This window comes from Pleurodeles waltl, chromosome 4_1 (assembly GCF_031143425.1).
Source record: "Pleurodeles waltl isolate 20211129_DDA chromosome 4_1, aPleWal1.hap1.20221129, whole genome shotgun sequence".
In the NCBI taxonomy this organism is placed as follows: domain Eukaryota; kingdom Metazoa; phylum Chordata; class Amphibia; order Caudata; family Salamandridae; genus Pleurodeles; species Pleurodeles waltl.
In genome coordinates, this window is record NC_090442.1 from 277,465,548 (window position 1) to 277,488,239 (window position 22,692).

General features: G+C 41.7%; 1 protein-coding gene across 7 annotated transcripts in view; it reads left to right on the forward strand.

Annotated features, from left to right (window-relative positions):
- PACSIN2 (protein kinase C and casein kinase substrate in neurons 2) overlaps positions 1 to 18,410 on the forward strand; it is a 354,098-nt gene extending 335,688 nt beyond the window's left edge. For 6 of the 7 annotated variants that reach the window (XM_069228308.1, XM_069228313.1, XM_069228309.1 and 3 more), the window contains 3 exons: positions 6,716 to 6,832; positions 7,647 to 7,843; positions 11,371 to 18,410. In XM_069228308.1, coding sequence (XP_069084409.1) covers positions 6,716 to 6,832; positions 7,647 to 7,843; positions 11,371 to 11,483 — 427 coding nt within the window. In that variant the 3' untranslated portion in view covers positions 11,484 to 18,410. The remainder of the gene's footprint in view (positions 1 to 6,715; positions 6,833 to 7,646; positions 7,844 to 11,370) is intronic. The other variant, XM_069228314.1, reaches the window with a different exon arrangement.
- The last annotated feature ends 4,282 nt before the right edge of the window (positions 18,411 to 22,692 follow it).

Here is a 22,692-nt window from a genome sequence, read left to right on the forward strand (position 1 = left end):
TATTAGGATCAGTAAGTCCTCTTCCAATTACACAGGGCTATTACAGACCCTGAAGAACGTTATGTCCTGGTTTTATAGTGGCTGAATCGCAGGGATATAGCCCTCCTCAACATATATGCTCCAAATGTGGACCAACCATTGTTCTTACCAGCTTACAACCCCTGCTATCACTAATGGTCTCCTATTGGAAAGTCTTGGGGGGCAAGTTTAAATGTGTTGTGGATTTGAGCCTGGGTAGGTCTCACTTGCCCTTATGTGACGTGCCTGTGGGCAGGCTGACAGTGGCCACCCGCTCGTGGGCTGGACAGTAGGATTCGGTAGACTGTTGATGGGTGAGATACTCGGAGGCTCGTGTATACTCATATTGCTCTGTTATGCATGATCTCGAGGTTTGTCTTGATAGACTTTATACATGCAGGGCACTCTACTGTAGGGTAGTGGGGATGGAGTATTTAGCGAAAATGTACTCTGATCATTCTCCATTGTTGGGTATGTTCCAATGGTCCTCACCTAGGCTTATTGTGCATACCTGGTGCTTCGATCTGGCACTACTGAATGACCAGGCCTTCCGGGCCTTATGGGGGGAGCACATCTCACAATACTGGTGTGATAATGCTGGCTCAGCTTTGTCGATGGAGGTGGAATGGGAGGCAATGATGGTGGTGATCCGGGGATATTGCATTTCCAGTAGAGTGGGGGTACAAACCGAGCTGCCTTCGTTAGGTCCAGCGGCAGGAGGCGGTTTTGAATGGTCTGGGCTGGAAGGGACTCCAGATAGAAGGCGGCGCCTGATGGAGGAGCTGGAAAAGCTGTTGGAGTTGGTTGAGCGCCTTCACCGCTTTGATTATAAGGCTTATGTAGCCATGTTCCACGCGGATAGAGATATATCAGGTGGGATGCTTGTGTGGCTTCTGTGGGACATCAGGGGTGGTCACAGTGTTCTTCAGCTGCGCGATCCTTACTGGCGAGATGTTTTTACACAGGAGGACATCAATGAGGTTTTCCTACAGCACAGTCGTAATCTGTACTCCTCAGATTGGGGTGAACAGTGAGGAGGAAATGCTGAATTATATTGAGGGTTGCTTCCCCACTGACCCTTCACCCGGTGCTGGCGGATCAACTAGTCGCAGATATTACTAAATAGGAGGTGTTGGGGGCGATTAAGGAAATGGCGAGGGGTAAGGTCCCTGGCCTTGATAGCTTACCGATTTTATGCAGCTTTCGCTTCAGACCGCGTCCCTGGACTTGTGGTATTTTCAAAGGTGCTCTGCAACATGGTCAGCTACCGTCCTCGCTGCGGGAGGTTGCTACTGTATTGGCTCCTGAAGAAGGATAAGGACCCTCTCTTTCTCAGTTCTTACTGTCCCCTTTCCATGCTCAGTTCCAACGACAAGATCTTGAGTAAGAAATTGGCGACTGGTTTGCTTCCGCATATGTGCTCTTAAGTTCATCCTGATCAGACTGGCTTCATTCCCATGCATAGAACCAGGCCTAATATTAGGCTGTCGTTCCTGGCCTGAGACCGCCGGGAACAGTTGCCAGTAGAGGCTCTGGTCATCTCCGTGGATTTTAGGAAGGTATTTGACTCGCTTTGCTGGGAGTTTCTCTATGCTACCCTGTTTGGCATGGGCTTACCCATTGTTAAGTGAACAAAGCTTCTATACACTAACCTGCTCACTAGGCTCTGCACTGGTACCCTGATCTCCGAGGCCTTTGCGGTTGATGCCTTATTTCTGACTGCATGTTTTTTTCTATGTACGCAGATGATATGTTGCTGTACTTGATGGAGAAGGATACTCACCTAAGGGAGTCAATGGTGGCTTTGTTGGAATTTGGTATTCACTCAGGACAGTAGGTCAATTGGGATGAATCCTGTGTCCATCCCCTAAGAGGTGATATGCCTGAGTGCGGCCCTGTTCCCACAGCTCTGACGTTACGATGGAAGCGCCATATGGTTCGAGACCTAGGTGTGGCCATTTACATCTTCCCCGGAATTGTTGTACAGGGGAAACTTTGGGCTCGATTGCCTCCTGGACTGCATTACCATTATCGTGAGTGGCTGGGTGGCTGTTTCAAAGATGATTATTCTACCTCATCTCCTTTATTTGCTTGCAGCCCTCCCACTGGAGCTGCCCCAAAAATTATTTTGGGAATTGGACGGCTTGTTGCTGCCGCTATACTGGGGCACTTCACGTTGCTGTGTGGCCGTATGAAAACTGTGCCTGCTGGTGGCAGAGAGGAGGGGACTGGCGGCTCCCCATCTCCACCTATATTATTTGGCAGCACAGACCAGTGAGTGGCTCGCTGGCAGTTTTATCTGTGGGATGGTGTAGGAACTAGTGAGTGCGGCTCTCCATCCGAAGAATTACATACTGGTATCTTGCTGAAGCCGACGTCTGTCTCCAGGGTACGTACCTCAAATATACTGATTAGAACAGCGTGCTATATCCCAAGCCTCGCGGCAGACCTGGACACAGACCCCCATACACCTGAGAACTCCCTCTTTTGGTGATTCGCCGTTAGAGGTGCCTGGGTGGTGAGATGGGGGGGGGGGGTATTTCTGTCCTGGGTGAACTTTTTGCAGGTTTTTTTGCTGGAGTGTTTTTTTTTCTGACCTCAGGAAATCCTGTGATCTGCCATGTGTCATTTTCTGCTGCATGTTGCCTTGACCCGCAAAATACGTGAGTGGTGGGGCTCTGGTGTTTCGGAAGTCCCGGAGCATGAATGTCTACATCCTTTCCTTCTTATTGGCAGACGAAAGTAGTCACGTTACTTATAGGGCAGTGCTGGGTGTGTTGTGGTTGGCTCTCGGCCCTCCAGTAACGTTGGGAAGAGGATCTGGGGGCGCCTATAAATGACTAGTTCAGGTGTAAGATACCAGATTCTGGCGCCAAAATGTCGAAAAATCCCCACTTCAAACGAATTTATTTATTTTATCTTCATCAGGCCTGTCTGACCCCCCCAGTGCATACACGCCATGTTTCTGGCTGTGACCTCGGTGTACTACCGAGGACTGCTTCCACATGCTCTGGTCCTGTCCACTTTTACTACCTTACTGGACAACGGTCCCCCAGCTGGTTCGGAGGGAGGGTGGCACGGATAGAGACTATACCCTTAGTCCCCAGCTATGCCTGCTGGGCCTCTGTTACCGAACGGTGGCAAGGAAACTATTGCCCGGTTTTTGATTTGGCTTTGATCTTTGGCCGCAGACAACTGACTACGAGTTGGGAACCCGTCTGTGGTCCCGTATATACCAATTGTGGTTAGAGCTGGTGAAAGGGAGAAGATGTACAAAGAGGGGACTGGGGGTGAGGAGACTGCTGATTTACCCGCACGGGATGCTCTGTTGCTTGTGTGGATCGCGGGAGCCCTGTGTTTGTAGGCGAGTCCCCTGTGGGTGGGTCTTCTCCAGCCACGAGACTAGGGCGCCAGCCTACCTCTGGAAACTCCCTCTACAAGCTTCCGGGTCTATCTGTATTCTTGCCCTGATCCTTTCTCCCACTGTGGGCATGCTGGTCATTGGGGAAGTGCCTAGCCGGTTTGTTCTGTTGGTTTCCCCTTTTTTTTTGGATGGGGAGGTGGCGTAGAATCATTGCTGTTACTCGGGAATCTTGTTATTGGGGTCTCCATGCTCTCCCCACTGTGCTTCCTCTACCTTGACTAACGTGTTGTTACAGTTGCTACTGAACACTGTACCTTTCTCATTTTTACATTGTCTCTCGTTCCTTTATACCCTGCCTGCTGGCAATTGTTTTGTATAGTGATTTCTATTGTTTTATGACAAAATTTAATAAAAATATATTTTTTTAAAGAAAATATAAACTCTTTAATGCCAACAAAAATAATACCAACTGGGAGTGTACTAAAAAGTGGGAAGACTCCTGCAACACTTTAAAACTGCCAACTGTCTTACAATCGACAAATGTATGACAACATACAACCAAATCCAAGATAGCACCTCTTTTAACCCAATGCAAATTCTGGATAGTCCACAGGGCCTTTTGTACTCCGGACAAACTCTCAAAAACTGGCCTTTTAAAATCAAAAATTTGCTGAAATTGTAAAAAAAAAAAAAAAAAATACAAAGGGATCTTAGAACACATTAACGTCTGCAAATGAATAAACTCTTTCCGGACAGACACTGAGTTCACGGTAAATAAGGTATTTCAATCTGACGTACAACTCCACTCGGTTACTCTTGCACTACGCCCTTGGATGGTCACTCCCGTCCTACCATCACTGTACTCAAACTCCTCCAACTAGATATACTATTAACAGCGATGAAAACCATCCTCTGCGAATAGAAGAACTAGAACATCTCCTATCACACATGGTGGGCCTGGGTGTGCTTCTTAAGAAGTTATTATGATAATAATATATAGATCACCAAATTTTTAAAAGTAAACCCTCACGCCACCTGTGGTCCAAATTAGATCTATCTAGAAAATATAAAAGCACCACGATGCATACATTGTACAGAGAAATTCCCAGCTGATACCCACTAGATCACATCACGAGCAGCGAAGGAAGAGGAAACGTACTACAAGCAGCCCTACACCAAAACCAAACAAAATCTCTTGCATGAATAGGCCAGGCTTCTCCCCTCCTCCGCCCACTTCCCCCTTCTCTATTTCTGTCTCTCTTTATTTGCCAACTATTCAAGAATATTGATGGGTCGAACAGGCATACTAACACAAATTATAATTGCCTATTTGCTGTCATACTCTAAAAAAAAAAAAAAAAAAAAATCAATAAACTAGTTAAAAATCAAAACATGGGCTTCTATTTCTTATTTGTCACCACCACTGTCTGACCGAGCTGACCTTCATGCTTCATTTGCATGACTTTCGTTTAGGGAGTGCAGTGGAAGAGCATTTGGCCACACACCGCTTTTCTTATAATGATAATACAGTCCCTGTCATAAATTTGCAGTTGTGTTTGACTACCCAGACTTGAGGGAATACATTATTTTCTTGAAGCTGTTTGGGACCACAGGCAATACATAGTTCACCCTCCCCCGACCCCTCTCATAAGCCCAGACAATGCTTAACAAACTTTCAGAAACAGTCTTCATACAAAATCAATCGAAATATGTCTTTCCAGGGCCCCAAAACATCTTTATGATGCCACTGGGGAAAACAAAAAGACTCGGAGGTAGAGTTGGGCAGAGAGTAGAGAGGTAGAAATATGGAAAAAGACAGGTGAGCTAGATCGAGAGGAAAATTACTTTCCAAGATGGCCCCTTAGAAGGTGGGGGCTCTTAGTTATTGGCCACTTTGTCCATGCCTTAAAACGCCTCCGAGGAAATAGAGTTTGGTGAATATATGAAGCTGGCTCCAACACTAGGCATGCTGCCTTCCTCTTCTCCTGACATTCCTTTTCTCCTGTATTGTTTTCATTCAATTCCCCCTGCAGTGCAGAGGTTCTGGATTGGGTACCACCCAGCTGAGCCCAGAACGGGGATCAAGTCAAGTATCCCACGCTGCACCCGCTTTTTCAGGGAACAAGTTGACTGGCTTTGTACTATTCTAGAGCTCATCTTCTTAAACTTTTCTCCTCAAAGGGTTCATAGCGGTTACCCTATGATGGTGACCCAAGCACAGTTACTGTGCCACTTCTGTAATGTACTTTGGTTCATTGATATGAAGGGTCTTTCTTCAACCCTCCACATCAAACACCACGTAGGCAGTTTTCAAGTTAAAAGGGGAGTTCATTATAATGACGAGGTACTGTGCTATGGCCGGAGGCTGGCCACCCATATAGTCAACAAAGTGGTGGGAGAGACCTGCCATGTGTGCATCCCACTGCACCCGTACTTGGAAGATTGGTTGATCAGTCTTTCTCCAGGATATTTATTCATTTAACTTTTAATACAGCACTTTTCTATGTATGATTTATTTAAGTTTGCTCTGCACGACAACCATAGCAAAGCCAATTATTTTTACAAGGCAACTATATTATATTATTGCTGATCCAACAGCCGTCTAGATAAACCTAAGAAAGCTCCTTACACCAGCACTTCTGATAGTCTGCCACACGGTGGCGCTGTTTGTCTAATTTAGAGAGTATCACTACAGCCGTTTATTAATTCAATATAAATGACTAATACTTGCCACGAAAGCCTTTCTGATTGCTTTGGGGCCTGGAATACTCCTTATTGTCGCACTTACAGGTCTGCGATGGATAGTAGCTGTGTTTGTACTGTCAGTGCCCGCGCTGGAAGAGGCAGTGGGTGTTGCAGGCTGCAGTGGCCTCTTGATAAGGGGGCAGCCTTTATGTTTTTTCACTGATTGAGCAATGGGTTAAATAAACACCGAGCCGCATCCAGACGCACGGAAGATGACCTGTACGGTTCAGTATGTGGACCCACCCTTCTTAAACAAACAAACCCACCTCTTTCCCGTTAATCCCGGAATGCGCAGTTGTCTGAAACATTAAAACCAGTTTAATTATGAAGGGCATTAACGCTGTCAGTGTGTTGTATCTGATGAACCTAAAACGATTGGTTGGAGCGTGTTAACTCCTTAAAGTCTTAGGAATGTGTTGCGTTTAAAAAGAAAGCGTACGGTTTAGTCAAACTTTGAGAAACACGTTTGCGGGGTAAATCGTGACCCGCAGACCCGCACAGGTAACTGATGTCGTGAAAATCTGACGTCGTGTTGAAGTCCGTACCAATGGGACAGGATCACGTTAACGCTTTTTCTTTCCCAACTAGCAATCTTAATGCCCAGAATCTCACAGTGCCGTCAGTCCAGCCCAGTTACAACCCCTTCGAGGAGGAGGAAGAGACGAAGAGCAATATCAGTGACAAGGACGACAATAGACAGAAAAAGTTGGTGAACGAACATTTTGACTTCTTGGTTTTCCTCGTCTTCTTTCCCCTGTCCCGGGGCTCTAGGGTACTCACAGGCCGGGTTGGCCACCGTGCATGATCCTCACCCAGGAGAAGCCTTGGACCTTGACTCGTGTCCTAAATCAAATGCTTTTCTAACATTTCATTTTTATTCACCGGTTGTGCCTGTCTTGGTGTTACTTGTTAATGAATTACTAAAGAATTGCTGTTTATCCTCAGAATGAGGTGGAAACTCCTTGATCCATTGTGCATTCTGTTTCCCACTTGCTGATGAACTTTCCTATTACGTTCAGTTGTCTTGTTAACTCTGGTCCAATCTTGTTTTTTGTCCTGTACTGTGACTGTTACCATAATTGGAGGAGCTGTCCTGCCAAAATCAGCGTTTTTATTCAGTTTCTCACTGCTCTTGCACCTGACAAGCATGTTTTCTTGATCTCTCTTACTAATTTTCCAAGCACGTTTTTTGGGGTGGGAGAGCGTTTGCACTTGTTCGGTGGCTAAATATGTTGCTGCAAAATAAACAAATACGTTGGAAACAAAATTACACTTTATTTTATATCGCCTTATTTTTCCTACTGTCTTTAATTACTTTGTCTGTAACTTTTTCATGTAAAAACTTGTGCTTCTCTTGCAGTAGACGTTTTGATATAAGAAATGAGTGTTTTCACATTTTGTAGGGCTATTGCTTAAATGCAATACATGATTGTCATAGATACCATTGTTAAGAGTGCCATGTGTTTTAGACGTGAGTGTTGGATTACAGTTCTTTTAATATTTACATTTGTATTTTCAGTGTCAGTAGCTATGAAAAAAGCCAAAGCTATCCGAATGAATGGTCGGATGATGAATCCAACAATCCGTTCACTTCCAGCGATGCAAATGGAGACAGTAATCCATTTGACGAAGAAGCTTCTACTGGGATTGAGGTGCGAGTTAGAGCTCTGTATGACTACGAGGGCCAGGAGCATGATGAACTAAGCTTCAAAGCAGGCAAGGATTGTTCTCTACTTCAAACTGAATACATAGAGCAAGGTAGTATTCTGGCAGAGTAAATGTTTGTAGTGACAATTTTCAGCTTTTCCTATCTCACATACAAGATATTGAATCTCATTTTGTATGTTAGTTGCCTTTAATAATGTATTTTTAAGAGCCAGACTGCTTTGAAGCAACATTCTTAAGTGTTTTTTTTGCTCCCGGAAGATTATAAACATACCATCCCTTCTTTCACGCATATGGTGTAATGCTTTCCTAACCTAACACAAATGGGAATTTAGTAAAAACACAGCGTATTCGCTTAATGCACGTTTATTGACTAAGTAATTCATGTAGTTCTCTGCATTTACTATTTGTACAGGACAATGCTTATTACAAATCTTGGCACCAGAGTTTATTACTAACGTACAAAGTGAACATTAGGAGTAACTAGTTTATACAAGGTTGATCCATCGTTGACTTCTAACTCTCATTTTCGCCTTTGCGCTCTTTAAATTAGAGAACCTGTGGTGTAATATAGTTTAATGATAATTTGTCTTTTTCTGAACAACCCATGCGGTTTCAGTGTTTGCAGTTTCACAGTTTCATCTTTATGCAGATATTCAGCTCAGCTGTACACATTTAATCTACGTCAGAAGGATAAAAGCCAGGCTTTCTTGCGCCTTACAAAAATGCACGTCTGTGGAGTGTGGCCACTTCTGGTTCAGTTATGCAATGTCGGCTTACAGGGTGTCTCGCCACTTTAGTTTTTTTTTTGTTGATAAATCGTTGTAAACTTTAATTTAAACTTCTTCCACCACAGATAAAGTATTCTGCTGCTCCAGCTGAAAGGTCTAAATCCCTAGATTCCTTCCTCACCCAATAATCCTATATAGGTGTTTTATTAGACAACATTTTATTGGTCTTGCAGAGAAAGATAATACGTTTCGCATTTTTTAAGAAAAACAGTGACATTCTAACTAGGGGATTAAATTTCCAGGTAGCGTGGATAATGTTCGTTAACAAAAATCCTTCCAATTTCCTCCGTAGTGCTGTACCCTTAGTTATATAGGGCATATCATTCTGCATTAGGGCTTTATATTCTTTTTCGTTACGCCTATGTCCGCCCTCCCTCCTTTCAGTACATTCTATGCTTTTGTCCCTCCTTACCCCATATTTGTTCAAACTTGAGTGGGGATCCCCTTTTATTGTACACATTGTTCTACACCATCATTAACTACTTCATATTTTCTTTCAATTTTTGTATGTCTGGAGGAACCTGACCTCCCCAACTTCTTTCCACATCCCTCCTTGCCACCATTAAGTCCATGTCATAAAATGCTTTTTCATATTTGGGTATGTATTTCCTTGCTCCTTATGCCCAAGAGTGCTATTTTGGGAGAGCATAAAGAAGGGATTTTTCCATCGTACAGTCTGCCCACATATCCTCTTTTGCCCATAGTCTCACTGTTTATTCTTATGGGTGGTTCCTGCTGCACTGCAAATGCCCGGTCATTCACTACTATTAGTTAGGAAGTCCAGTAGTATCTCCTACTATCTGGCAATACAGTGCCCCCATCATACAGACACCCGTGCATAGTGTTGCCATCGATATTCTGGGTACCATCCATCCCACAACAGGCTGTATAATGCCCCAGCTGAGAATAGCTTATTCTGTAGAGCCTACAGGAATTTGGTAAGGAGATAATCTTAAACATAGCTGCCCTATACCAATCAAGGAGAGTGACAACGCTCTCCAGAGGACTGCATCCTGTCTAAAGTTTGTCACTATAGTTTATAAGTACTGGTCCATAAACAGTTGTTTATCTCGCGTGATATATGCCTGTGTACCTAAATCCTAGGCTAAATATTTGTATCCGGCAGTATAGTGTTTCAGACTCCATTCTGTTAACAGGAATCTCTCCAGAGGAGGTATCTTGGTCTGGCTATTATTATAAGTAGCTTATCCATTTATAGGGATGTCCGATCCTCAGTCCTTCGTCCACCTCTGTCTGAGGAGGGGTCGACACTTACTTAGCATGACAGGGGGACTCTCACGAGCAAAAACTGCATAAGAGAAAGATTCACCACTATGTCATGTAGTATATTCGCTAACATTTTGGCAGCAAAATAGGCCTAATAGAAGATCTTTAACCATCATTGTGCCCTCTCCGAGATCAGGGAATTGAAGGGGGCTGGGGGGGCTTTCCCACTGCATGTGACTCAGTGTCTCACCACCGTGCTGTTTCTATTGATGTTTAAAGTGGAGGCCTAAGTTGTTTTCTCGCACACCTGCTCTTTTTTTCTTTGCAAACTGTTTCTGAGAGGCAGCTTCAGTTACTTATCCTAGCAGCCGTCTAGATAAACAAAAGTAAGCACTTTGCAAAATGCTGTCTTTCGGCAAACATGCTTGCATTTAGAGCTCCTTGGGCAGAAACACTAGGACTAATGGTAGTTATAGCTAATGCAATCCACGGCCACTCCAGCCCACGAATCACTGGAGGCTCTCACTCTGTACAATTGACAGTCTGGCAAATATCCCTCAGTTATTTTATCCCTGATAGCACCATGAACTGCACACTTTAAATCATGCAAATAAAAGACCAAGTACACTCCATCACAAACATTGCTGTCAAAAACTGTAAGGAAATCCTTCACAGACTTTGCTGTCATCAAGAGAAAGGAAATCCTTAAGCTCGTTAGCATCATGACATCCAAGAGGTACAAACCTAGTTACATCTCACATCCCATCAATCTCTCTCTTTAAAAACATCTTTTTACTCATTTTAAACATTAATTAGTCACCCCTATTGTCAAAAGACAAACTTTAATTTGATCTACCAGTAGGTTTTCACACAGTGTCCAAACTTCAATTTCTGGTGAGCGCTGAGATAACATTCTCAATCAAGTTTGAACTCTGCCACTGCACTTAAATGCATTTTGAGTCAGTCTTCTGCTCACACTGGGGTACCAAAAGTCCTCAGTGACTTGTTTCATGCCACGGAATGTGTCAAGTTACCTGCTTTAAACTCACATGCAACATCGTGTATAGCAACCTTTTACTCCACACTGCTGAAACATAAAGCCTGTACCAAAAAACCTCAATCCTCAGTTGGAACAAATCCTTAATACGTCGCCTCCAGTGAGTGGATATGTTAGAAGAGTTGTGAACGATTAAATTCCTGGAGCTTTTCGGGGCTCTTCTCTTCCAGCTTCTATCCATTTCTTACTCATGGCAATCAACTCACGGACTACGTTGATGACACTAAACTGACTAAAAAGAACCACATAATTGCCTCTGTCTATATAGTTTTAAATGAATTCTTCCAGTTTCATTCTAAACTAAAACAAGGGCAGTCTTCTTCATTTTGTGTTCTACTGTGCACTTTCTCATTTGTTACCAAATTTGACCAAAAGTGCCAGCCAGCAACTAACTGCTGAAGTTCCAACAGAGCAGTGCTGATTTCTTTATGGTACTGATAATTTTAAATTGTACACAAAGTAGCGAAAGTGAGCATGCCAACAAAGTGCATTTTTTTCCACAGGAGAGGAGCTACTAAAAATTGAGGATGAAGATGAGCAAGGCTGGTGCAAAGGTCGGTTGTCCAGTGGGCAAGTTGGATTGTACCCTGCAAATTACGTGGAACCAATTCAGTGACCCAGAAAGAACTGACTCAATGTGTGCTACAATACTGTGGTTCTAATACTGTTCAGTGGAATGGGAGATGCAGGGTGTATAGTGTACATATTTCTTTTAAGCTAACGCAATTATGGCTTTTGTCGACGCTCTGTCGGGACTCAGTGGAAGACATGGTAGCACCAGATCATTTGGATTTAAATTTGTGGCTTCTCTGCAGCACAGATCCCATTTGGTGATGATGTACAGGACCTCTGAATAATCTGCTTGCTGTTTCCATCGTAGAATTTACACCTCCTTTAGGACTTTCTCACATTATTTGTTCTTTTAGCACACCGTTGCATTCTTGGATTGTGCCTTCCTTTGACCTCTGTTTAATTACATGTCATCCTTACGCAACATTTGTTAATATTGGACTTTAAAATGTTATGAGTGCCATTATTGCATGTGTTTATTATGTGTAACAATTTTGACATGTTCTCTTTGCCACTGTCATTTAAAAGCTAAATTTTGAAAATTTATGCTTAATGCATTTTTCTCTGGATGGCTATTTTTATGTATTATTTCTTTTGTTTTACTAGGACTCCTTATTGAAAAGCAACCATCAGGATTTCTAGAATGTTTTACTGTTAAAGTTCTTCCATACAGGTAGCATGGTTGATAGAAGGGTTCATAAATAGTGTTTTATTTAATTGCGAATGTCTGTTACGAAAGATAATTTGAAGCAAACAAGAACCCCTACAATATATTGACTTGCCTTTCTAGTCAATGCTGCTTTTGCCCAATGTGTTTTACATTAAATACAGTTCTTCAGAATGTATCACTTGCGATATCCTCCTCCCAGAATGACTGAAAACTGCCAAATTATGTTTATTGCCTTAAATCGATCTGTATTATTTACACACGCACAGGATGTCTTGGCATTGATGTAAATGCTGCTGTAAAATTTCCGTCTTGACACCACCTCAAATAGGACTATGAGTACGTTTTTGCACAGCACAAGAGAAAAAACGCAAAGCAAAGGCACATGCATTGCTTCTCTGCCTAGCACAAAGATCACTCCTCCCAGCTCCTATATGATTACTTTATTCCTCTCCCGCCTCCCCTCACACTCAATGGGACGGGACACCAGCTATACAGAGGGCATGGTATTTTGCTTGTGGCTTTTTTCTATCAACATATTGGTGGCTTTATTGAGCTAATAGTTTTCTACTTCCTACTGCCTAATTTTAACTCATGGTGTTTTATACTGGTTGTTACCAAACCATACTCCCTTTTCTGCCACTAAACAGGGGAAACCAGGTTAGCTTTGAGTGGGATTTGGCCCCGGACATCAGACCTTACAATTCTAGACCCGCAGTTTCTATCCTCCACATAGAATTTAACAAACAGGCATATAGGATCCCTTTTGGGGCAATTGCTCTGGCAACTCTGGGGAAGACTGAACCCCACGCCAGATTATGATGAACTGTCAAGAGCGATCACCATAATTGAAACGGAGATTAAGGACAAATTGGCAGATAAGTACCTGCAAGGATTCACGATTCTGTGATGCCCTGAGCGATAGACACAGACTCTAACCCACTTTTGTAAGTCCCCCATGCCTTCCCAGTTGCCCTCTTTCGAGTGCCTGTCAGTTCGTCTACAGCTTCTTCAGTCTAAAATGTTGACCTCTTTGAACCCAAGTCTAACTCATAGAATGGGATACTCTTTTCACTCATATGTACTATTGAGTATTTCAGTCCTTCAGGCACTTCCACACGCCCCACATAAACCTTTACTGCACCTTTTTTTCACCGTCCCCATCACATCAACTGTCCTTGTACATTTATTACATTCACTAAGTTACATTGATGGGAGTTCTTTGAGTCACTCCATTCTCAGGTGAATCTTTGGAAAGCTGGTGCTCCAGAACCTTGGTCCCCGAGACCATAAGGTGCTCTTTTTCAAAGACCCTGTGCCTGTCCTTTCTTATCTGTATCAGGGTGGCAGTTAATGCTGCTCCTCCCCAACTCTAGGCTCAGTCATAGACCTATACCGAAGATTGGTTGGGCTACTTCTCTGAAGATTGCCATTCATGCCATGATGCCTAGTGGCTTAAACTGCCTAGGCCTACACCTACAGGAAAGGAGTTCTTGTCACCGTCCTGTTTGGAAGATCTGTACAACTTCCCTCTACACCCTATTGAACGTGGTGACAAAAATCTAGATCCTCAGTGGCATTTGCAAAGAAAGTAGACATGCTTTTGTTTTAGAACATTATTTTTAATTTTCACACGAACCAGAAAACCTTCTTTCAAGCTTTCTTTCAAGCTTTCTTTCTAAATTCACTTAAGATTTGGAGAAGACTTGTCATGCTCTTGAAATCCGATTTTTCTCTTGCATGGAGGCACAAACACGTGGCAAAACGCTCCAGAAGCTTTGGTACACTGGGTTTGCATTCTGTAGTACAATTTAGGTTTGGGTTGCCCTTCTACCCAGCCCTACGGGTACTATTAATGCACATAATAACAGGGCTAAGGCAGTGCCAGTGGAGTTTCAGGGTCACCACGCCGGAATATGATTTACAAAGCAGATATGTAAGTTAATCCCCACACCTGCTCCAAGAGCGAGCTGATTATCATTTTGGTCAAGACGTCCTTCATAATATATTTTGTTAGACCCTCTAGCCTCCTTATAGACCAGCATAATCAAATGTTGCTGAATGCTTCCTTAAAATGTCCATATTCCTCTGAAAGAGTGCTGAAACACAGGAGTTAAGGGCTAATTATTCACTGTAGCGATGGCCCTGCGGACGACACACCAGACATCACTAGTGTCTAGTCTTTGTCTACGTCATCTATAAGGGTGGAGACAAACACAGGTTAGGCCAGTTGGTGCGTTTGGGGCACAGCAGAGGTGGATATGCACATGTGCTCGTGGTTCCAAAGGGTACTTTGTGTCCTGCAAAAAGAGTTCTCCTGTCCCTCTCCTAAAACATTAGTGTGGAAAGATGGCAACCTGAACCAGAAGTACATGGGTCACTATACTGAATATGTTGTAGATTTTTTAGAGTGTGATTTATGTGTATTAAACACACACACACTTGAAAGCATGCATTGACTGTTACAATAAGTACTCTACATTGCATTGTATTCATACTTTGTGGTTGCATTCTACTAGGTCTGTTCTTAATGTATTGCAAACAAGTCTGTGTTCTCATTGACTCTGTTGAATGTACATCCGAAAGATTGTGTATGCCTTAAACTGACTCTGAGTACTGTATTCTTAGGCCCAAGGGGTGTGGCTCAGCTAAATGCGAGACTACGTCAAATGGAGGGAGTATGGTAAATACCCCAAGATTATAGAAGGGCCCACCCCGACATAAACAAGTTAATATGTTGTCTGTGTATAAAAAAAGCAGATTGAGTTAAGAATTTTACCATGCACACTTCCACCACTAATTCAATGCTTCCATAATGAGCCAGTCAATGACACTTGATAATTGAGTATGAGCAATAATAGATTTACTGATTTGAGGGGGGGGGTGCGCATGTTTTTTTTTCAGGTTGTGTACTGTGAATGTTTGGAGAGCTCCTTTACCCTCAGAGGAGAATGTGTGTGCAGAGTCCTGTACCAAATTCAAAACACTTTATAAATGGGCATACAACTCTCTGTGAAGTACTCGCAGTCTGACCAGGAATACCGATTATTTTTAGTCTTGACTTGATGTTCTGTAAATTGACATAACTACTTTGGATTTCTCTAGTGATCGTGTTATTTATCTAATATATCATTTATTCACATGATCGTATGGATATAAAACAGATAAAATGTTTATCCTTTTCCTGAGTTTGAGAGTTGGGGCTAGCATTTGTATGCTCCAGATTGTGTTTTCGAGCCAACGTGGTGATCGCTTGCCTGGAACAAGGCAAGGGGCTGGTGCGGAGAAGAGGGACCAGAACAGCTTTTGGAGGAACTTGAATGAGGAAATATTTGATGCTCTTGTTCGCAATAAACCCGCCCAGTGGTTCACAACGTAATCACCGCTACAACCCTTGAGTACTAAAAGAGAATCAATTATTACGCTGAATGATGGTCCTCATAAGTTCTATTGTTTCATCCATTGGTATTTTCTTACTGACGTAACGCAAGTAAGAACGTGCATCCCTCCAATGTTGTGAAACGGCAGCAGGACGTGCATGTGTCTGCTGTAAAACGTATGCTAAAGAGAATGAAGCTATTGTGAAAATATTCAGGGTTCCAGACACAAAAGCTTTCAGGATCTCCACATATGATATACTCACACACAGTGAATCTGAATGGAACTCATTTACACAAGGAGTGGCTATACGAAACTATTCAGGGTTCCAGACCCTGAATATTTCTGATCTGACCCTTCCTCAACTTAAAGCTCTTAGCCTATGTGCCTTCCTTCTAAACAGATGAGAGATACAGGTTGTGTTCTCCTTTGTCTTGCCTCAAAGAGGATACTGTGTCCGAACTACTGGGTGAATCGGACCTCGATGTAAACTTCACCTGGAATTGGCCCGTGCTAATCTAGTCCGCTTTGTCTATATCAATTTTCAGTTCAGTGTTGCACACACACATTAATCTCTGTGTGTGCGCTCGCACACACAGACTGATCACCCTACAACATGAAATGGGGATGTTTAAAATGTCCCCAAGTAAAAATATTTCTCAATCCTGTAGATGGATGGTAGTAGGCTGGTCATGCCTCTATCAATGGACAACAGAGAATGACACTTCTACATGTTGTGCTGCTGCCCTTTTTCTTCCCGTAAGATAGCGCATACATTTTCACATGCTTCATGATTTATAGAAAGCCTGTTTTTCATATGTTCTTTGCTATGTGTGTTCAAAAAATGATCACTGTATGTTCTCCACACCCAAAGCATCTTGTCTCCATTTTCCCCATCACATTCTGCTCCATTTTACCTCGTAATATAAATGCGGGGCCCATATAATTTGCTTGTTGCTGTGTTTTAAGGCCAGCAAGGGGCTCGTAGTCTCCTTCCAGCATGGGATCGATACAACCAAATCATTTAAATGAACTGAATATAGGACACCACCTCCGGCCGTGCCATATATATGTCAACTTTGAGAAGGTACTCCTAGCCACCAACGGATTAAGTACTTAACTCCTCACGTGGCCAGAAAAGGGCTGTTCTAAAGGCATGTATGTATACTGAGAAAGAGACGATCATATTCAGGCGTAAAACCGACAGAGCCTGTCTGCTGTGGAACAAAGATTCTCCTTTGAATGCTATTAAGTTATAATCCTATTTAAGAATGCATACTAATTTCACCAACAGTCTGCTGTACTTAAGTATTGTGTGATTAAGGTTACTGAAAATATTTTCATTGCATGATGGTGCGACAAATTCTTTAATTGTAGAATACGAATACTCCTGGAAAGCTAGTGGTCATTTTGTGGATTTTTATAGCACAGCCCTCTTGATTCTTCCAGGCCACCTTGCTTGAAATACATTTTTGTACCTTAGATTGTAAATGTTTCTAAGTCACACCACCCCGGGGCTTGGATAACTCTCTGAGAAACGCATCAGGTCAAAGCTAATGTCTGCTTTAAACCGCCAATGCATATGTATTTTAATGATTTTAACAAGTAGTCCTATTGTTTCCTAAGTAGGTTTTAGAATCTCTAGGTGAAGGATAGAAATGATGGAAGGTTAAAAGTTTGCAAGTGTGAACTGAAAGTTGTTCCTCCACAAACTTCTTGCTTAACCAGATAGTGTAATAAATAGTACACAATTTCCGACAGCAGTTTTAGTAGCATTTTCGCCATGTATAAATTATATTTTTATATTGCTCCGAATATAGATGCACAGATAAGTTATTGTTTTGAGCCATTTATTTCACAATCACTTCACGTTCCTCTGAAGATGAGAATAACTGAACTAGTTTTGTAGAAAAAAATATTGATTTGAGCTGCTCCTCGTTTCATATTTCCGCAGCTTTACTGGTATTTTTGTTCTCCTTATGATCGACGGAGCCCCACCCTACCCCACTTTTAACCGAGGAATGTTTATTTTGCTGTGTTATGGATAGTTCTGTAAATATAAAGTAATATTTGATTTCAGGCACCCAGACTCTAATTTCATCACGTCTGTTTTTGAAAAATGATTGAACCTCTCCTTTTTTTTCCATTTGGCGTTGTCTTGCTTCACCATTTCCATCTCTGGTATTTGACTCATTGGGGTGGGGGGTATTGTCATTCCAGTACTACTATAATGGTGAGCCCTGGGATCTTTGGTGTGCAATTTCCTCTCCTTTTTGTCATATGGGTTGGGTATAAACATCAAAGTATCCATGTTATGAGTGATTCTCTTGCATGTAATGTTGGGCTGCCCAATCAATTGTGCTTTTTTGAAGCACCTGTAAACTAGATAAAAAAGACGTTCGTGGGGGTTGGCAACATTTCCTGCTTGACAGGGACCATTGTATTTTCAAAATAATTTGGAATTATTTCCTTGCTCCATTTGCTGGGTTTTATGCTGCATTTCAAATATCACCCATATGTCTTGAACTACCTTTTTGTTCAACTAACATACAGTTAAAAATATAGTGCAGACTAAAAAGTTCAGTTTTGTGAATGTGCATTATGCTTTTTAAACATCGGACAAGTTGTTTACTTCGAAGATGTGAAAGATCAAAAACTCTGCATGCACCACAGCAACGTTGAATGGATATGTGTCACAATAAAGTTCATATTTTTAGTATCAAGTATGATTAAGTGTAGGAATTCCTTGAAGTTCTGAAGTGTTCAGTTTTACTGATATTAAGAGAATGGTGAAAATGTACAAATGTGTACAAATATATGGTTTCCTTAAGAAGTGTACCAAATTGCATATTTTAGTATTTAATCGGTTATCCAAGAATTTCAAACTTTAACTCACTTTATAAAAGCAATAAACATAACGGTAATATACTTATGGTCTTGTGTTTCTTTTGTTGCTATCATTTTGAATATAAATGTAAAACCAATGAATTATCAGCAACCAACAGTTTTGTTTCCGTTTCTAAAATGCACATATCTTTTTTTATTTTACCATTTGTTGATCCAAATCAGCATTTCACAAACACTGTTTCAGCTTGGATGCTATACACTATGTTTTTACATGAATTGCCTCATTATGAGTAGTCCTGAAAGTGGGCTATGCTTTTCCTACCACTTCAGTTACCGATTTCCGGGGTACTGGTAATCCCAGAGCTGGAGAAAATCTAGCCCATTACTTGTTGGACCCCAACGGCCAACTGAGGAATGAGGAATTACTAGGAGCACTGGTAATGAATATTTAATTTACTACAAATTGTAATTCTTTATTATGATTACAAAATATAACATTTCAGTGTGCATGTGTGTATGTATACACACACACACACACACACACACATATGACTGCAATAGCAAGTTTATAGCTAGTTATGGTTCAGCCATGCCTTCAATACATGAAGCTTTCTTTGAATAATTTTTGTACTATTTAACAACTGCATAACATTTTGCACACTGTTAATTAAACTGGCTGAAGTTCACTATGTCAAAGATCTCACAGTCCGCATTCAAGCGTCCATTCGGAAATATGCTCACCGTAACAGAAAAATAATACCATACCTATACTTGTGCCAAATTCAGTACGTAAGTAGAAGTTTGCTTTTTTGAGATAGTCTAAATCTGTTTAGCAGTTTTTGAGATATTAGCATTTGAAAAATGCATCAGGTGGGCATTGAAGAAGTGCCTTCAAGGGCCTTATTTATAGTTTGGTGCATGGAATAACCTGTCAAAATGTGACAGCTATCCATCTACTATATTACAAGTGTCATAGACTGTAATGAACTTGTAGTACGAAGGATGGTACATCTGCCACTTTGTGATGGAGTATACTATCCACCAAACTCTTAGTAAGGCCCATAGTCATTTAAACTTATGAGTTCTCTCAATCACATTTGGATTTTTAAGAAATATGTTCGGCTGATGAAGTGTTTCAATTATTCTGTTTTTTCTGCCATTATGAAGTTTCCAAATTGGCAAAAATTCACAAGCTCGTGCTGTAGAAAAAAATTACAGCAAAGGAACACCCAGTGAGCGGTGCATGCTAAACGTGCGTATTCACAAAAGTTCATGAACAGACCCCTAACATTTTATCTCCAGAAACTGATGTAGTTTTTCCACAAGCCTGCAAATGTTTGTAGAAAGAAGTGAATGCTCCTAAGGCACCACTGAAAGGAGAGAGTGAGTGGGGACTCTCCGTCCAACACCATAGGTCGTGTGCAGCAGGGGGTGGCTGCTTACATTGGTTGGTTGCAGAAAACCTGTGGCCAACCTCTGCTGCGCACAACTGAAAGCAATTTGAAGCAAATTTTACCACCAGCACCAGATTGGGGGTGGCAGTGCAGTTGGGAAAGGTGGATTCAGTGTGTTAAAAAATAACAGGGATTCACAGAAAAGAAGTTAACGATTAGTTATGACTAAAACAAAACTGAAAAAACTAAAATTTGCTTTTACGTCTGGAACACATAATGTACAGCATAACTCCTAATTGGATGCTCAACATATTGTTCTCTTGGTAGATTTCTCCCTCCCACCCTCTTTCTAAGCAGTGGAGTAAGCATGGCAGGGACATCAGTTATGATTTGTTGTTTATCATAATGGTGAATTTCAGTTTTTTATGTTTGTTGAACTATAGCTAATCTTTAACTATGATATATATCTGATGTTGAGGAGCTACCAGGTTCCAGCACGATGGCTGGGCAATCATTTACAACCATGGAAGAGTATCGTTTTTTACAATTGAATCAGAGATCACAAAGGAAGCCCCCGAGAGGCAGGGGAGAAGGCGGAGAAGTAAAAAGACTAGGAGAGGCAGAACTGAAGCAAGAAAGCGAAAAATTGGATGGCAGAAACATACAACAGAAAAGGAGAAAAAGATAAGTGATGAAAACAAACTTACTATAGTCAACATCTCCTCTCACTCCCTATCTCAGGATAAACGAACAGTCCTCGAATTAGGTTTATCTTTCTGTCTGACAGCTAACTTAAGTTACACTAAGACACGTATTGATCTTTTTTAATTTGTTAGAAAATTGAAGTGAATGGAAATCTTTACACAACAGAAAGATCAATTTTCATTGCAGAATGTAAATTTGAATGCAGATGATACAGACAAACCTCCAGAACTGAGTTTAAGTGACATTGAGGGTCTAGCCACTTTGAGAGAATTGGAAGTAGGGGAAAGAACGTGGGACAGGGAAACCGAGTTATTGCAAGAACTGGGTTTGGAAACAGGAGATATGAGTGGAAGTAAATTCAAATTAAAATCGATATGTAATCCCACCACTCAGCATGATAATATTGATGCCTTTCATGAAGCAGTGACTTTTGATTTAGCCAGACTATGGAACAATTCTCATGATATGTTTGCACAGAATCTTATACCAGGTCAAAGAGCAGCTATATTTTCTCTGAATAAAGCAACTTCGTTTGTGATCAAACCAGCTGATAAGGGGGGTAATATGGTGTTATAGGATTTACAGAAATATCAAAAGGAAGCTAGGAGACAATTAGTATATTCTAATTGCTATGAAGCATCGACGGTGACGGCATATCGAGCATCAATAACCATGTTTCATGATCTGCTCTCTGAGAGCTTAGACAGTGGTCTTATTTCAGATGATGAGTTTAAGTTTTTGTTGGTTAAATAACCTCTAGCACCTTGCTTCTACTTGTTGCCTAAAATACACACGGACACCCTTAATCCCCCCAGGAAGACCAATAGTATCAGCAAAAGGCAGTCTTTTAGAGAATACTTCAATGTATTTAGACCCTATGTATTTAGTTTGGCTTTATATTGTAGAGTCACCACATATTTTATAACTAAAATACCACATATTCCTTGGAAACCTCATTACATTATGGTAACCATAGATGTAGTATAGTTGTATGCCTTTATCCCACACGACTTGGGCATTCAGGCCTGTAAGCACTTTTTTAGGGACAAACCCATCAGATTGTTTGATCATTCTGAATTGCTTTTGAAAATGTTAAGGTTTTGCCTGGAAAATATTTTTTTCCTTTATGAAGATCAATGGTATAGACAAATAACCGGGACTGCGATGGGAAGTTGCTTTGCCCCAAGTTATGCCTGCCTTTTTATGGGGTGGTGGGAAACGCAGCATGTGATGGTGGACAGGAATGAAAAATGGTCCAACCACATTATTTTTTGGAAAAGATATATTGACGATATATTTGCAATTTGGGATGGTCCTGAATCAATGTTATGCGATTTTTTTAATTGGTTACCAATGAATGACCTTAATCTCAAATTTACACACAAACAGGTTATGGAATGTTTAGATGTTGAGGTCAGGGTTGAAGCAGACACCCTTCATACTAGACTGTTCAGAAAGAGTACGGCAGGAAACAGCATTTTACAGGCTCACAGTCACCATCCGCCAAGTCTGAAATGGAGTATACCCTATGGGGAACTCCTTAGAGTGAAAAGGAATTGTAGTATGCCTCAGAGTTTCAAAAAGGGTCAAGAAACAATGATTCACAGGTTCAGATCTAGGGGGTACCCGAATAAAGTTATCAAGGATGCATTTCGCAAGACAGCGGGAGTTCAGAGAGATGATTTATTGATTCGAAAAAATAAGGTAATTAATTCAAATACCTTGAGATTTATAACTACCTTCAATGCGTATTTGTCTCACGTGAGAAAAATTCTGATTAAATATTGGCATCTGATAAAGGCAGATAAGGTGATTGGTCAGTTAGTCAATCCTCAACCAAGGATAACCTATAGAAAAAGCAGTTCCTTACGGGATATGTTGGTACATAGTTATTTATTGAAAAGGAGGGAGACCTTGTTAGACAAACAACAAGGTTTCTATAAATGTGCAAAATGCAAGGCCTGCAGGTACAGTGTGAATCGTAAAGGCTATGGCCCTCATTACAACCCTGGCGGTCGGTGGAGAAGTGGCGGTAATACCGCAAACAGGCCGGCGGTAAAAAAAAAATGAAATTACAAGCTTGGCAGTGACCGCCATGCAAAACTGTCACTTCTCCACTCCGACCGCCAGGGTGGTAACGACCGCTGGGCTGGAGACTTCGGTCTCCAGCCTGGCATCCGTCACCACACCACCGGCGGTATCACGACCCTGCCACTGCAGTGTGCATGATCTCCTCTTCCTCGACGTCGAGACGTTCAGTGCTT